We start from the raw sequence: 14,463 nt of genomic DNA, 5'->3' as shown, positions 1-14,463 counted from the left end.
CAGTCATAAGAAATACAAACAAATATGCAATTATGATTAAAATTAGAAAACAATCAGTAGCCAGATAAACATAAAAACCATAAAGGTAAGCAAAAAGCCCAGGAAAACAAAAAGGTCGTCAGCATACATCAAAATTGTAATAGTTGATGCATTCTGGGAGAGCTGGAGGTGATTCCAGAGTATGGGTGCCACCACTAAATAGGCTCTCTTCCTGGTTGTTGCCATCTGGACACCTGCAAGATGTGGCTCATCTTGATTGCAGTGACCCTACAAGTCTCTATGGGAGAAAGTGTTCTCTCAGGTAACCTGGCCCTGAATGCTATAGGGCCTTGTAAGCTAATATTAACAGCTTGAGCCTGGTCCAGTAGCCTGTGTAGTGCTGCGGTCTGAGTGTTGGACTAGAACTTGGGAGAGCAGGGTTCAAATCCTAACTCTGCCATCAAGCTCACTGGATAACCTTGGGCCAGTCACAGTCATTCAGCCTAGCCTAACTCACAGGGTTATTGTGAGGAAAAAAATGTATGCCACCTTGAGTTCCCTGGAGGAAAGGTGGGATAGAAACATACCAAATAAATTAATAGGCAACCTTCCAGTCCTTACAACAGCCCTGTAAGGTACGTCAGTATTATAATGTTGTACATGAGAAAGTGCAGCTTGCCTAGTAATCTCAAGGCAGAGACAAGTGTTGAAAAAGAGACTTCACAGCTCAGTCTCTACACCAGCTCTCTGGACAGAGGGTGGATTTTAAGAGAGAAAGGTGGAACAACAACTTTAAATGGTTCAATTAGGTAAAAGGGGTGGCAGAAAGAATAAGGAGACTCCTAAGAACCTGAGAGTTAAGAGGTGTGATTGAAGGAGATTAATGAAGGAAGGAGATGATTCATTATTCTGGGCCAGATCCCCTTTTATTAATAGCAGAAGCAATCCCTGGCCTGTCAGGCTCACAGCAGGTGCTGAAAGCTGAAAAAGAGAACAGCCAGAAGCTGGCTCTGCAGAGTTTGGGCTGCCATCTTCCCCTGCAACTGTCCACACAATGACTGGTCTTCTTTCCAATTTACCTCACAAAGCTTCAGGGCCTACTAGGAGCAGTTGGGGTTAACTGGACTGAAGGCTTTACACAAGTGTCCCAAGGACGTTTGGAAAAAGGACGCTTGTGGATATCCACCTCTGAAACTAATTTCAAAGACTGCAGTTCTCCGTCACCTCATCCCCTTGCTGAATCTCATTTCGGATGAGGGGAGGTTAAGTAAATGCTCACTATAAGCTCACATGGTATCATATTCACACGTAATTAAATCCTCCAGAAACTTTTCTCATCACAAAGTTAAGAAAAAGGTGGATTGCATTACCGGATAGCTGCCACCCCGTGGCCAACTTCATGTATGACACCGCTGATAAGGATAGCTGTGAAGAAATAGGACAGCTGGCTGATGGGAAGATTTACACCAGGCACCTGTTTTCACAAGACACAAGAAGATACAGGATAGCAAGCAAGGCAAAGACAGGCCCTTATGTCCCACCTTTCTCTTCAAGGAGCTCAGGGAAGCTTATGTGCAAGTTACCCCACTTTCATCCTCACAAAAATCCTGTGAGGTAGGTTATATGGATATATGGTGGGGATAGGGCTCAATGTTACTAACTCCAGCCCAGGGCTCCCTGTCCCAATTCCTTAACTTTATCCATTATACCACACTGGTTCTCATGCTACATAACTGGCTCTGTCTATGTGGAAACTACAAGAAGCCTATAATAATAAACTTCCAAGCATTCTCCAGTTAGTTCCTTACCCTAAAACATAATTGTGCCATTCCGAATTTCAAGCCTGCAGAGAAGACTGGGCCCAACAAAATCTACTGCTTTGGCCTACCAGCAAACCTCACAGTGGTTGTTTGAGGCTTGCCAAAAGGATGGTGCTCTCCATCATTTCTGAGGAGTCCTCCCTCATAAAACGGCAAGAATGTGCTTTTCCTCAAGCCAAGTGGTAACTCCACAAGACCACAGAAAATCATGTTTCATCTGTGAAATATGTCCTGGTAGAAGGCATAGTTGTAAAAAATGTAGCTCCTATTTTATCATTCAGCATTCATTGTTGTGTTGCATACTTGTGGTGACGGCAAATAAGACAACATATGGAGTGTATCCTTAATTCCCATGTCTTAGTAACTCCACAAGCAACCTTACAGTTCTATGCATGTCTACCCAGGAGTAAGCCCCACTGGGTTGAATGGGACTTATGCTCATATAAGTACGTATAAGGTGGCATGTACATAAATAAGAATGTACATAAATTATTTGAAAGGGATGCATTTGGACACATAAAGGTAGGGCCTTTACATCAACTACTCCAAAATTGTGGTACGGTCCTCTCCAGAGGTGCTCAGCTATGCATCATTGCTGGTACCTTTATTTTTTTTTTTTAAAAAGGATTGCCCTGTTGAATAAAGTGCTCCCCACTCAGGGCTACTATTCTTAATTCTGTGTTTGATTCACATTGTATTTTCAGCTATTATAAGCCACCTTGGCAAGGTGATCTAGAAACAGTTTTAAGTAAAATTATATATGTATTTTAAAATGCTAGGTTTGGGGACACCCTCTATTGAAAAGGAGATGCCTTCTTTGGAGGTATTGGTTTAAGATTACTGTCCAATGCTTAAATTGTAAGTAGAGCAATAAAACTCACCACAACTTGCAGCATTTGATCATTCTGGCCGGCAGGCGCTTCGCTTAGCATCTGAGAGAGTGTCTGCATCAGTGTCTTCCCGAGGAGAATAACAGAACCAAACATAGCAGCTATTCCAAAAAACATTCCCGCACTAAACCTGAAATGAAGGCAGAAATGCTGTCATAATATAATCTCAGTAGTGGACTCCTAAACTGTGATGATGCTTTGTTGGAACTGCCCAAACACCGATGAGAGCACACTAGTGGGAACTGAAGCCCTGCTTCCATCCTCAACATCAGATGCCAAGACCAATTTGGCAAGCCCAACCAGTACATTCATTATTTAGCCACAGGGGTGTGGAATCTTCTTAGCCCAAAGGTCGCATTTCTCTTCTGGGCAAGCTTGTGGGGTGCAGGGTTAGAGTGGACAGAACAACACATGTGAAGTTTTACCTTTCTACACTAATCTAGTTTCTTCACACTCTCTAGCCTCCATCTAGACAAGCAAGAAGCATTATCAGAGTACCAGAACACATTCCAGCCAAGCAAAAACACTCCAGGAAGATGTAAAGCAGAGCTCGTGATGTAAAACAGAGCTCAGAAAGGTGTGTGTCCCAAAGACCAGATAGAGGGACTTACTTGCAGGAGTGCATTTGGCCCCCCAGCCTGAGGTGTACCATCCCATTTTACAGGGCAACTGCCTTATCACTCCTAAGTCTTCAATACCAGCAGCATGCATCTACTGCATGTGAAACAAGTCACATACACACATAAAAAGGCTATTCAAGTCTAAAACAAAAGGCTATTCTATTTAGCTATAAAATATTGTGTAAGCAATCAGTCTCAGAATGGTAACTGTGATTACTAGCAGGATACAAAAGAATTTCCAGTAATTGTCTCACTAAAGCCTGAATTATAGTTCTAAAACAATACCATAGATAAAGAAGTCTGGGCTTCCATCTTCCCCAATTGTAAAACAGGCGGTTGAAGAGCGCCGTCTGCCATCGCATGTGAAACGGAGAGATGGTTAGACCGTAGTATGTGAGCCAGTCTTCGTAAGATGTCTTCAGGGAGGAAGATGACTGTAACAGAAGGAAAAAAAACAGTGAGACATAGAAGGTATTTCACAGGAGTATTTCAGGCATCTCTATTGCACCCTTCACATTTTATTTTGTGCTGATTTGTCTCCCCCCCCCCCCCCGGCTGTCCATGTTGCATTTGTTAGCTCTGTTTGTACTCTCCCACTCCAAGGATGGGCTGTTCTTTAGGTCAGGTAAAAACAAACAACCGTTACAGCTGTATACCCTTAGAGCTTATGGACAGACGCAGCTATACAATTTTACACATCATTAGCTTTAGTCTAACATACGTTGAACCTAAGCCAATGCGGCGGTGTGGGGAGTCAGACACAAATATAAATATAGTGTCATACACCCCATCTATGAAACGCACTTCCAAAATTAAAGTTAAAAACATAAATTTTCAAAAAGACAAGGCACACTTCTTAAAAGATAGAAAAATCAATAACTGCTAGAGTCCAAGAGTGAACAGCAAATCACAGAATCATTTACTACAATGTGCTACTAGTATCACTTATTTTATTTCTCTATTACATATATATATATATATATCACCTTTTCTTTCAAGGAGTTCAGTTTCACAACAACCCAGTGCAGTAAATTAGGCTGAGAGCTTAGTGACTGGCTAAGGTCACCTAGTAAGCTTCATGGCTGGGTGGGGATTTGAACCCTGGTCTCCCAGGTCATAGTCCGGCACGCTAACCATTATACCACACTGGCTCTCGTGCTGTGTGTGTATATATCTTTAATTTTGCATAGGTATCATTAGGTCTACTTCTTACATCCTATGCAGACATGGAATACAACATCTGTCTCCCTCTACCTACAGACCTAAATCCTCAACATGCATAGGAATCTGTGTGGTCTGTACACTACAAACAAAACAAAATCCAGTGTATATAGACTATGGACAGGCCCCTGTGCAGCTCTGCTTCCTATGCACAATGGGCATAAACCGGGAGCTTGGATACAGATTCCCTACTCTGTGTGAAGAGAGGCATGGTGGGTAAAAATGCAAAAGCATGGTGGACCAGGACTTCATCTGTAGGAAAAGGAGCGTATCCCAAGACTTGAACAATCAGTCTTATTTCTCTTGTGCCTCTATAAACTGCACGACAGGCAAGCATTGAACAGGAAAGGCACTGGACAGCTGCACCTGCTGAATTTCTGCCTGGCTTTCTTGCAGCAGTAAAGGGCTCTGTCGCGGAAAAAATGGGAAAAATCACTCCTATATCAGTACAGCGCCTTTCATTTCAGCAACTCCCGCATTACACGCCCCCTAGTGACGGAGCGTATGCACGGAGGCATTCGAGTGTGTGCGTGCAAAATCTAGACTTTATATTATGGGAAGGAAGGCGTATTGCAATCGTTCGGGATGCCACTATATTTGCACCATCCATACAGTTTTCTCTTTCTCTAACCTTAAGCAAGTTAAGTATCGTTCTACAGTTCCCATAAAAATGCTTTCTCTAGCAACCGAGGCTAGGAAAGCGCCCCTCTCACCTTCAATGCGGTGTCGGCCAGGTATACGGCACACCAGCCCCCCAGCACGCAAACCACCACGGGCATCGGGATCATGTCAGCAGCAGAAACGACACGAAACCAGCAAAACGAGCCAAGCAAAAAAATTAATCCCTTTACACTCCGGAACGAAGCGTCACACGGAACCACCGCGCACCAAGCACATTTCTTGAGCAGGAGGCTTCCGGATGCAGCACCCGGAAAACACGTGCTGCGCGCTGAGCATCACATTCCCTTCCTAAGCATGTCTATCAACACTTCGGGTTCCCATTTGCAAGTAGTGGAATTCTCCCTGTGCGAGCAAAGTATGAATAATATACAGTATATAAAACTAAAAGCAAACTTCCTTCGGGTGCAGCACTTTGCGATAACAGCGTTCTCCTTAAAAAAAAAAAGAGTCAACAAAATCTATATAAAGGTTGATTGTTCTGTTCTTTTCTTTGCCCTGTTCATACGTTTTGGGATTTTCCCCGGTGGGGCTCTTAACTTTAAAAGCCGCGTGACGAAAGTAAAATAACAAAGACAAAGAAACAAATCGTCGCCTTTTTGTTGCCCCTCGCCCAGGATTTTACAAGCTATGCCTAGTTCTATACTGGAGAGTGGACTTAAGGAGCTTGCATGCTTTCAGAGTGTGTCTCAGGCAGAAATGCAGCAGGAATAACAGCTCCATTGTCAAAATATAGTGGCGAGGCGGCTAAACCTGTTAAATTTCTACCTGCTGGGCATTTAATCATCATCATCATCCCCCTCAAACTGTGATGTCAAATGAGCTAAAAGGGTTTTGCTAGGAGATGATTGGATAAATATTTAAAATCTACAGGTCTAAGGCACATAAATTCTTAAAAGGGGGAGCAGTTGCCATCTTTAGATCGGCTGATTTTTATTTTTGCCTGTCGGGATTGGTCGGGGGGCATTTTAAAAGCACAGCTTTCAGACAAAGACAAACAAAAAAAACCCAGTCACTGACTCCTAACGTCTTTTCTGTTTCTTTAAGATTGGACTCCACGAACCCGAAGTGCAGGTTCCAAACTAACATTTTACCCCGCTTTCGCCCCGGAAACAAAGAGAGACGGCGCCCTCTTGCTCGAGCGCGTGCCTGGATCTTGTTGCGGGTTGAGAAATGAATTTGCGGTGGGAGCAAAAGGGAATTAATTATCTGAAATATACTCAGAGTCGCAAAGTGATTTCAGGCTCTTTATTCAGCTCATAGTGGTGAGGAGGAATGAATGAATGTCCCCTCAAAGTATCTGCTTTATATACATTATTTACACAATGGGCTGCACATGATTGGCTAATTCCGGAATTCTACTGTAAGCCAACCAGGTTGTGGATTCACTTCTATCTGGAGCATGATTGGGTGGTTCCTGCCAACCAATCATACTGCTGCATTGTTCTAGGACCAATCAGACTGCTGCCTTTTGAATCCTATTGTTCTAGGACCAATCAGACTGCTGCAGTTTGGATCCTATTCAACTCAGTACATAACACCCCTCCCCTCTAAGTTCCAGTCCTGCCCGGGAGGTCGCATTCATAGTCCTCGAGGTACGCCGGCGGCCTACGTGTGCGTTGCGGCCTGGGGTGTTCCCTGGTCCGGGGTTCAGGTTCTGGCTCGTGTTCCAAGGATGCTGGCTGTGATAGGGCTGTTTGGTCTGGCACAACCGGCTCGCTCAGTCGTGGTTCTGGTTCCGGTGTCCTTTCGGCCTCACGGGTCCCCTCTGTATTTACTGATTCTGCCTCTCCTGCTTGCCCCTGCTGCTCTATGGGCCTCACTGCCCCACTGTTCCCTGACCTGTCCTCTTCCTCCTGGTTTTCTCCCGGGAATCGTCGCCGTATCTGGTCACAGTGGCGGCGCCAGCATTGCCCCCCATCTGTTAGCACCTCGTACGACACGGGGCCAGTGACCCTGGTGACTGTGGCGGGTACCCATGCAGGGCCTGCCCCAAAATTCTTTGCGTACACTGGGTCCTGGGCCTCGAAGGTCCGGGGGTTCCTGCCTTTCCCCACCACTAGCTCATCCTGAGCTCTATCGGGGTGAAGGCGGTCCAATCTGATTGCAAGGCGCCGACCCATTAGTAGTTCAGCGGGGCTCCGGCCAGTCGTTGAGCTGGGGGTGCTGTGCTGTGCTAGAAGGAATGTGGCAAGGCGGTACTCCCAATCCCCTTGCGTCATGCGGCGAAGGGTGTCCTTGGTGGTCCGCACCATGCGTTCTGCTTGGCCATTGGTGGCAGGGTGGAATGGCGCCGAACGGATGTGGCGGATGGCGTTCTGCGCTGTGAAGGTTTGGAATTCTCCTGACGTAAATGCAGTCCCGTTGTCTGAGACGAGAGTGTCAGGGAGCCCGTGGGTTGCAAACAGCCTGCGTAGTACCCGGATGGCTGCGGACGTAGAAGTGGACGGTACCAGTGCGACTTCCAGCCATTTGGTGTAGGAGTCCACCACTATGAAGAATGTTTTCCCCTGAAAGGGGCCAGCGAAGTCCACATGCAGGCGTGACCATGGTGCTCGGGCGCACTCCCAGGACTGGACTGGGGCCCTTGGGGGATCTGGGCGGGATTCTTGGCAGGCCTGGCAGTGTTTGACCCAGGCCTCTATCTCTCCGTCGATCCCCGGCCACCACACATAACTCCTGGCAAGGGCCTTCATTCTTACTACCCCTGGGTGTGTCTCGTGTAGGGCTGTGAGGACCCTTTTGCGGAGGGGCTGGGGAACAACGACCCTGCTTCCCCATAACAGGCACCCCTTGTGGGCCGACAGTTCATGTCTGCGGGTTGTGTAACCGGCGAATTCTGGCCCGGGGCTGCTGCTGGGCCATCCCCTCCACACCCAGTCCAGGACCCGGGAGATGACCCTATCTTTCTTGGAATGGTGTGCAACTTCTTGTGCCTGAATGGGGCGGTCAGGAAGCAGCTCCAGGCTCATAACCTCTTGTGCAGGTGCTGGGTCAGGGCCTGTTTCCGGTAGTGGTAGCCTGCTGAGGGCATCTGCATGGCCCATCGCCTTCCCAGGGCGGTGAATCAGTGCATACTGGTAGCTGGCAAGGAAAATTGACCACCTGAGGACGCGAGGAGACAGCACTTGGGGGGTCTGCTTTTCGGGGGCAAACAAGCCAAGCAACGGCTTGTGGTCAGTCACCACGGTGAAGGGCCGCCCGTACAAGAAATCATGGAATTTTTTTACTCCCTTCACGACTGCCAGACCCTCCTTGTCGATTTGCGAGTAGTTCCGCTCGGTTGCGTTGAGTGTCTGGGAAAAGTATGCCACCGGTACCTCTCTTCCATCCGGGAGTTGGTGTCCCAGGACAGCGCCAATGCCATAGGGCGAGGCGTCGCATGCTAGCACCACTGGCAGCCTCTCGTCGAAGTGTGCCAAGACCGAGTTTGAGACCAGCAAGTCCTTGACTGCCTGGAATGCGGCCTCCTGGCGCTGGCCCCACACCCAAGGGGCCCGCTTGTCCAGGAGTCTGTGTAGGGGCTCCGCTACCGCCGCCTTGTGGGGAAGGAAGGAATGGTAAAAGTTCAATAGTCCCAAGAAGGCCTGAAGTTCAGTCTTGTTCTTGGGCGCTGGGGCATCACAAATGGCCCGTACCTTGTCCCCAGTCGGGTGAACCCCTTCTGCATCCACCATAAATCCCAGAAAGTCCACCTGAGGCACTCCTAGTAGACATTTTTCACGCTTCACCTTGAGACCCGCCGTCTGGAAACGGTGCAGAACGGTGCGGAGGCGGTCCTCAAACTCCTCTGGTGTGGGCCCGGCAATCAACACATCATCGAAGAAGGGGGTGACACCAGGAATCCCTTTAAGGAGAGAGTCCATTAGATTCTGGAATATGCCTGGTGCCACGCTGACACCGAATTGCAGCCGCTTTACCCTGAACGCTCCTCTGTGCGTCACAATCGTCTGTGCCTCTGCTGTGGCCTCATCTACTGGCAGCTGTTGATATGCTTGGGCCAAGTCCAGCTTGCCAAAAATTTTCGACCCAGCCAGGGTGGCAAGGACATGGCTGACCACTGGCACTGGGTATGCATGGGCCGTGAGGGCCTTGTTTATGGTACATTTGTAGTCTGCGCAGATGCGGACCGAACCATTAGGCTTGACGGGTGTGACGATTGGGGTTTCCCAGGGGGCATTAGGCACCGGCTCCAGCACTCCTTGCTCCACGAGTCGGTCCAATTCCTCGTCTATACGGGGTTTCAGAGCGAATGGGACCCGGCGGGCCTTGAGCCTGACTGGTCGTACTGTGGGGTCAAGCTGTAGAGCAATGGGGGGGCCCGTATACTGTCCCAATTTCCCATCGAAAACCCCCGGAAATTCCTTGCATATGGCGTCCACGTCCACTTGTAAGCTTGTGTGGTTCACCCCGGTGACGGCTAGCCCCAGTGGTCCAAACCATGCCAATCCCAGTAAGCTAATGTAGGGGCCCTTGACCACAAGCAAGTCCAGTTGCCGCGTCCGCCCTCGGTATTGCACCCTGAAGGTCCCCACCCCCATTGTGGGGACCTTACGTTTCTGGAAGTCCCGGAGGGTGAATGGGGCCGGCCTGAGTTTGGGACCCCCAGTAGGACACAGTTTCCTTAAGGTCCTTGCTGAGATTATGGATAGAGTTGAACCCGTGTCAAGCTCCATGCGGCATGGGGCCCCCTCTATCTGTACCTCTACATAAATTTTCTCTACGTTGGGGTGGGGCAACTGGTATACCTGGAAGTCCGTGAGCTCCGTCGAGTTGCCTTGGTGTGTTGGGCCCCGGGACCTGGGGCTCTTGGATTGGTCATCTGATGCCTGGCGTCGGGTGGGCCGAGCTCGACACACCCGGGCGATGTGTCCCAATTTTCTGCACTGTCTGCACTCTGCGTTGCGGAAACGGCAGGTCCTCCTCTCGTGACTTTCCCCGCAGCTTGCGCAGTTCCCTCCTTCTCGTCGAGGCAGCTGTGGTATGTGGGCTGCTTGAGTGCGCTGCTGTACTCGGTGCACCTCCTCCTTGTCAGATCCTGAGTCGTCGGTGAGGTCTTTGTGGTGGACCCTCGGTTGGGACGGCTGGCTCGGCCGTGCCTCTTGCGTCGACCTCTCGGCAGCTTCCGTTGCCAGGGCCTCCTCCAGAGCGACCTGGAACGTTAGGTCCTTCTTAGCGTAGAGGCGTCGTTGCAGCTTCTCATCCTTCAGGCCACCGACGAGGCGGTCACGAAGCATGTTCTCCAGCTCTGAGAAGTTGCAGAACCGGGCAGCTTGGCGGAGAGAGGTCACAAACCCAGTTATGGTTTCCCCAGGGGCTTGCCGCTTTGCGTAGAAGGCATTTCGACAAGCCACCACTGAGGGCTGTGGCGAAAAGTGCCCCTTCAGCTGTTCCATTATTGTTTTGTATGGAACAGTAGCAACGTCTTCAGGCGCAAGGAGAGCCCGGGCGATTTCAAACGTCTCCTCTCCGCAGACGCTGAAGAATATTGCCCTCTTCTTGGCATCTTCTTCATCGGTGACCCCTTTGGCTTCTAGGAGGAAGGTGAAACGGGAGGCGTATGCTTCCCAGTCTCCAGATGCTGGGTTGAATGGCGAGAAGCTGCTGTCGGTTGCCATTCTGAGTTCCTTGTGTCCCGGAGCCGAAGCCTGGATACACGGTGCGAGGCAGCGGTGCGGCAGGTGGCGGTGCTGCGGTGCTGTGTGTGGCAGTCAGCTCAGCGGGATCCCACCTTCGTCGCCAGTGAAATATACTCAGAGTCGCAAAGTGATTTCAGGCTCTTTATTCAGCTCATAGTGGTGAGGAGGAATGAATGAATGTCCCCTCAAAGTATCTGCTTTATATACATTATTTACACAATGGGCTGCACATGATTGGCTAATTCCGGAATTCTACTGTAAGCCAACCAGGTTGTGGATTCACTTCTATCTGGAGCATGATTGGGTGGTTCCTGCCAACCAATCATACTGCTGCATTGTTCTAGGACCAATCAGACTGCTGCCTTTTGAATCCTATTGTTCTAGGACCAATCAGACTGCTGCAGTTTGGATCCTATTCAACTCAGTACATAACATTATCCATCTGATTTACAATAAAAGAAAGTGACGTTGCTGATTATTAGTCTTTCAAGGAAGCAGCTCTTTCAAATTTAGTGCTTCCTAGGAATGCCGGAGGAACACGTTCATTTTTAAAGTACAGTAACTTTGCCCATGTCAATCAAAAGCAGGGGATCCAATAAAGCTCCCCCTTTCGCATCCGCCCACCGTTGAACCTGATTTGGCTAGAAGCGGAGCAGCCCGGTTCATTTTCCTGCGCGCTGATTGGCACAGTGTCGGGCCAATCAACAGCTACCCCGATTGCTGTTTCCAATGGATCCTGGGAATCGTAGTTTTGTGACGGTGTCGACAATGTGGGAGTAAGCTAGGGCCTTGTCCTTGGAACTATTTTTCCCAAGAGAAGCCCTGGCGCTCCAGCATATGAGGCCCGGGATTGCTACCCATATGCAACATAACGTTAAAACATGTTTAGTTGAGATAAAGGCCTGCTTTGAACCAGCCTGGTGCAGTGGCTGTGGGGCTAGGCTAGGACAAGAATTCCTTGCTCAAATGCCTACTCAGTCATGAAACTTACGGTGTCGCCTCCGACACTTGTTAAATAAACTGATAATGCTGTGTTGGGTGAAGGTGCTCCCTGTGTTTAGGATTTCAGCCTTGCAGCGCTGCTCTATGCATATTTACCCAGGAGCAAGATTCTATGGGACTTGCTTCCAGGTAAATGGGCACAGGTTTGCAGCTTCAGCCTTCTGTTTATAAACTACAATCCAGCACGTCGCATGCACGTTACCTTCCTTATCGTCCCAATAGTGGATTTATGGTCCGTGGGGTGCTGTACACAGCTCTTCGGGGTGCCCCTGTTCCTTCACCTAATTAAACAAGATTTTGTCAAAAGGAGATGATGTTAACCCTGTTTCTGCCTTTGTACTGTGCTCCCCTCACCTCCCCAAACAATTTGGGATCTATCCCTGCCGTGGGCCAGACAGGAAGAAAGGGTGGTGATCATGATGCCTCTGAACTGAGTGCTTCCCACCTCCACACCCCCACCAATAAAACTACAATTGGATTAATCAGGAAAAAGCGTTGTAGAATGGCCTTACTGCTTCCCCCATCCTCAGCATCTTCCAAAAATCCAAAGAGGTTGCAACCATCCTACTTTTTCCTCTCCTCTCTAATATTGTCCCACAGCAGCTGCCCAGGTAAACCCTTCCTTCAGCAATTAAGGGGAGGAGTTAGCATCATAGCCAGCTGGAATTGAAAGTGGATGGGCCCTTTCAACTCCACAAGTGCTCTGTGTTGCAGAGTTAGAAGAAACATTATTATAGGCCCTTTGCCTCTGTCAGGTTGGTGACCCACATTTAGGTTGCCTGTACATTATGCTTCATAACTTTCTGTCTAGAAGAGCAAAAGACTTACTTAAAAAGAAAGAAAGCTCAGTGCCTTTTGGCTCTGCTGGCATAGGCCCTGGTACAATTTCTACAATTTCACCATTATAAATGTGGCCTTGTTAGGACCCCAGGAATTCCCATTGCCTGGTGACCAAACAGCTCACTTTTCATTCACAGCTGTGACTTCACTGATAGACTAAAAACTAAAAAATCAAAACCTGACAGGCAGGAGCAGTCAGGCTGACTCGTTTAACAGAAATGACTTAAAAGGGTACCTGTACATTATACTTCATAACTTCCTTTCTAGAAAGGCTAGAGACTTTTTTTTCCTATTGAAAGCTCAGAGTCTGCCACCCCTCCTCAGGGCCACCAAGGAAGGTCTTCACAGGAATCCTTTTGGAAACCTCTGCCCTAATGGACCTAGGTCCATTGACTTTAATCAGGGAGTAGGAGAAATGAAGAGTAGAAACAAAGCAACAAACTAAAATACTAGGATTCAGCTATGGCAGCTCATTATTTTCATGTTTCAAATGTATCCTCACAGCTAACAATGTGTACTAATAGTTTTTGGGGGTCCTCAGTAACACAGGGGCCTAATTGTACGCAAACTGCATATACAGTGGTACCTCGGGTTACACACGTTTCAGGTTACAGACTCTGCTAACCCAGAAATAGTACCTCAGGTTAAGAACTTTGCTTCAAGATGAGAACAGAAATTGGGCTCCGGTGGCGTGGCGGCAGCAGGAGGCCCCCATTAGCTAAAGTGGTGCTTCAGGTTAAGAACAGTTTCAGGTTAAGAACGCACCTCTGGAACAAATTAAGTACTTAACCCGAGGTACCACTGTACTTGTAAATCTGGCACTGATATCTCCTGTTTTCTGCAGAGCCTGAGCTGAAGATTTGCCCTCCCAGAAACACATTGCCATATTTTCATTTGCAAAGTAGTATCTTAAATCCTATAAAAGGTGTGTTTCTTAAGAACCAACTTTTGCTTTTTAAAAAATTGACATAACGAGAGTGTATCAAAATATATGCTGAATGCTGAGACAGGCTCAGAGGTGAGAGTGGGGGTAGGGGAGATAAAAACAAATGTCAAGTTACGCAATTTAGGCTGTAATCCCACACCTGACTAAAATTTCTTAGAGACTGAAGTAAAAATTGTTCGGAATCACAAAACTGAAGTTAGTGAGCTGTATGCAGTGTGAAAATAGGCTTTGAAAGAAGATAATTTTTATTAAAAATATATAGAGTTCAATATCCACCCCATGGATATTACCAGTGCTTTTTTTAAAAAAAGGAAGGAAGGAAGGTGTGGTACTCACCATGAAGTTGTTACAGTAAGTGCCACACTTTTAACATGGGGTGTGTGTGTGTGTGACAGTACTGCGTACCCTTGAGTACCCCCAGAAAAGAAACACTGGATATTACCTGCACATAATATTTCTTTGTCTGTATATTAAAATGTGATGATGATGATATGGAGTTTATTGTAATAAAAATTCACAAAAGTCTCACAAGACAAACTTGTAGTTGTGTTATGTAACAACAGACCAAGACGAAGTGCTTTGTTTGTTCACCAGAGTTAGTATGGACACAACAAACAACTACTGATGTTGCATCTGTTGACCTTTTCAATCAACTGCTAAAATTTATATAACACCGTGATTGCCTTGATTGATAGACCAGAATTTTGTGTCCTGCAGCAGGAACATTTGAGAGATTAGATGGATGAAGAGGACAGCTATTTCCTGTTTATCTTCCAGCATTTGGTACTCAGTGACGCACTGCCTGTAAACACATAGATTTCTTTCCAC

General features: G+C 47.7%; 1 protein-coding gene across 11 annotated transcripts in view; it reads right to left on the bottom strand.

Moving 5' to 3' along the window:
- Positions 1-14,463, bottom strand: part of MBTPS2 (membrane bound transcription factor peptidase, site 2) — a 72,369-nt gene that overhangs the window by 14,643 nt on the left and 43,263 nt on the right. For 8 of the 11 annotated variants that reach the window (XM_083612392.1, XM_083612393.1, XM_083612394.1 and 5 more), the window contains 3 exons: positions 3,595-3,743; positions 2,681-2,819; positions 1,350-1,453 (listed from right to left, as the gene is read on the bottom strand). In XM_083612392.1, coding sequence (XP_083468518.1) covers positions 1,350-1,453; positions 2,681-2,819; positions 3,595-3,743 — 392 coding nt within the window. Of the gene's footprint in view, positions 1-1,349; positions 1,454-2,680; positions 2,820-3,594; positions 3,744-4,896; positions 5,001-5,243; positions 6,318-14,463 lie in introns of those variants that run through there. The other 3 variants (XM_083612388.1, XM_083612397.1, XM_083612389.1) reach the window with 3 other exon arrangements.

The sequence above is a fragment of the Podarcis filfolensis genome (genome assembly GCF_964270895.1).
Source record: "Podarcis filfolensis genome assembly, chromosome: 4".
NCBI classification, from domain to species: Eukaryota; Metazoa; Chordata; class Lepidosauria; order Squamata; family Lacertidae; genus Podarcis; species Podarcis filfolensis.
Note: the sequence above shows the minus strand (reverse complement) of the source record. Positions and strands in the feature narration are given on the sequence as shown.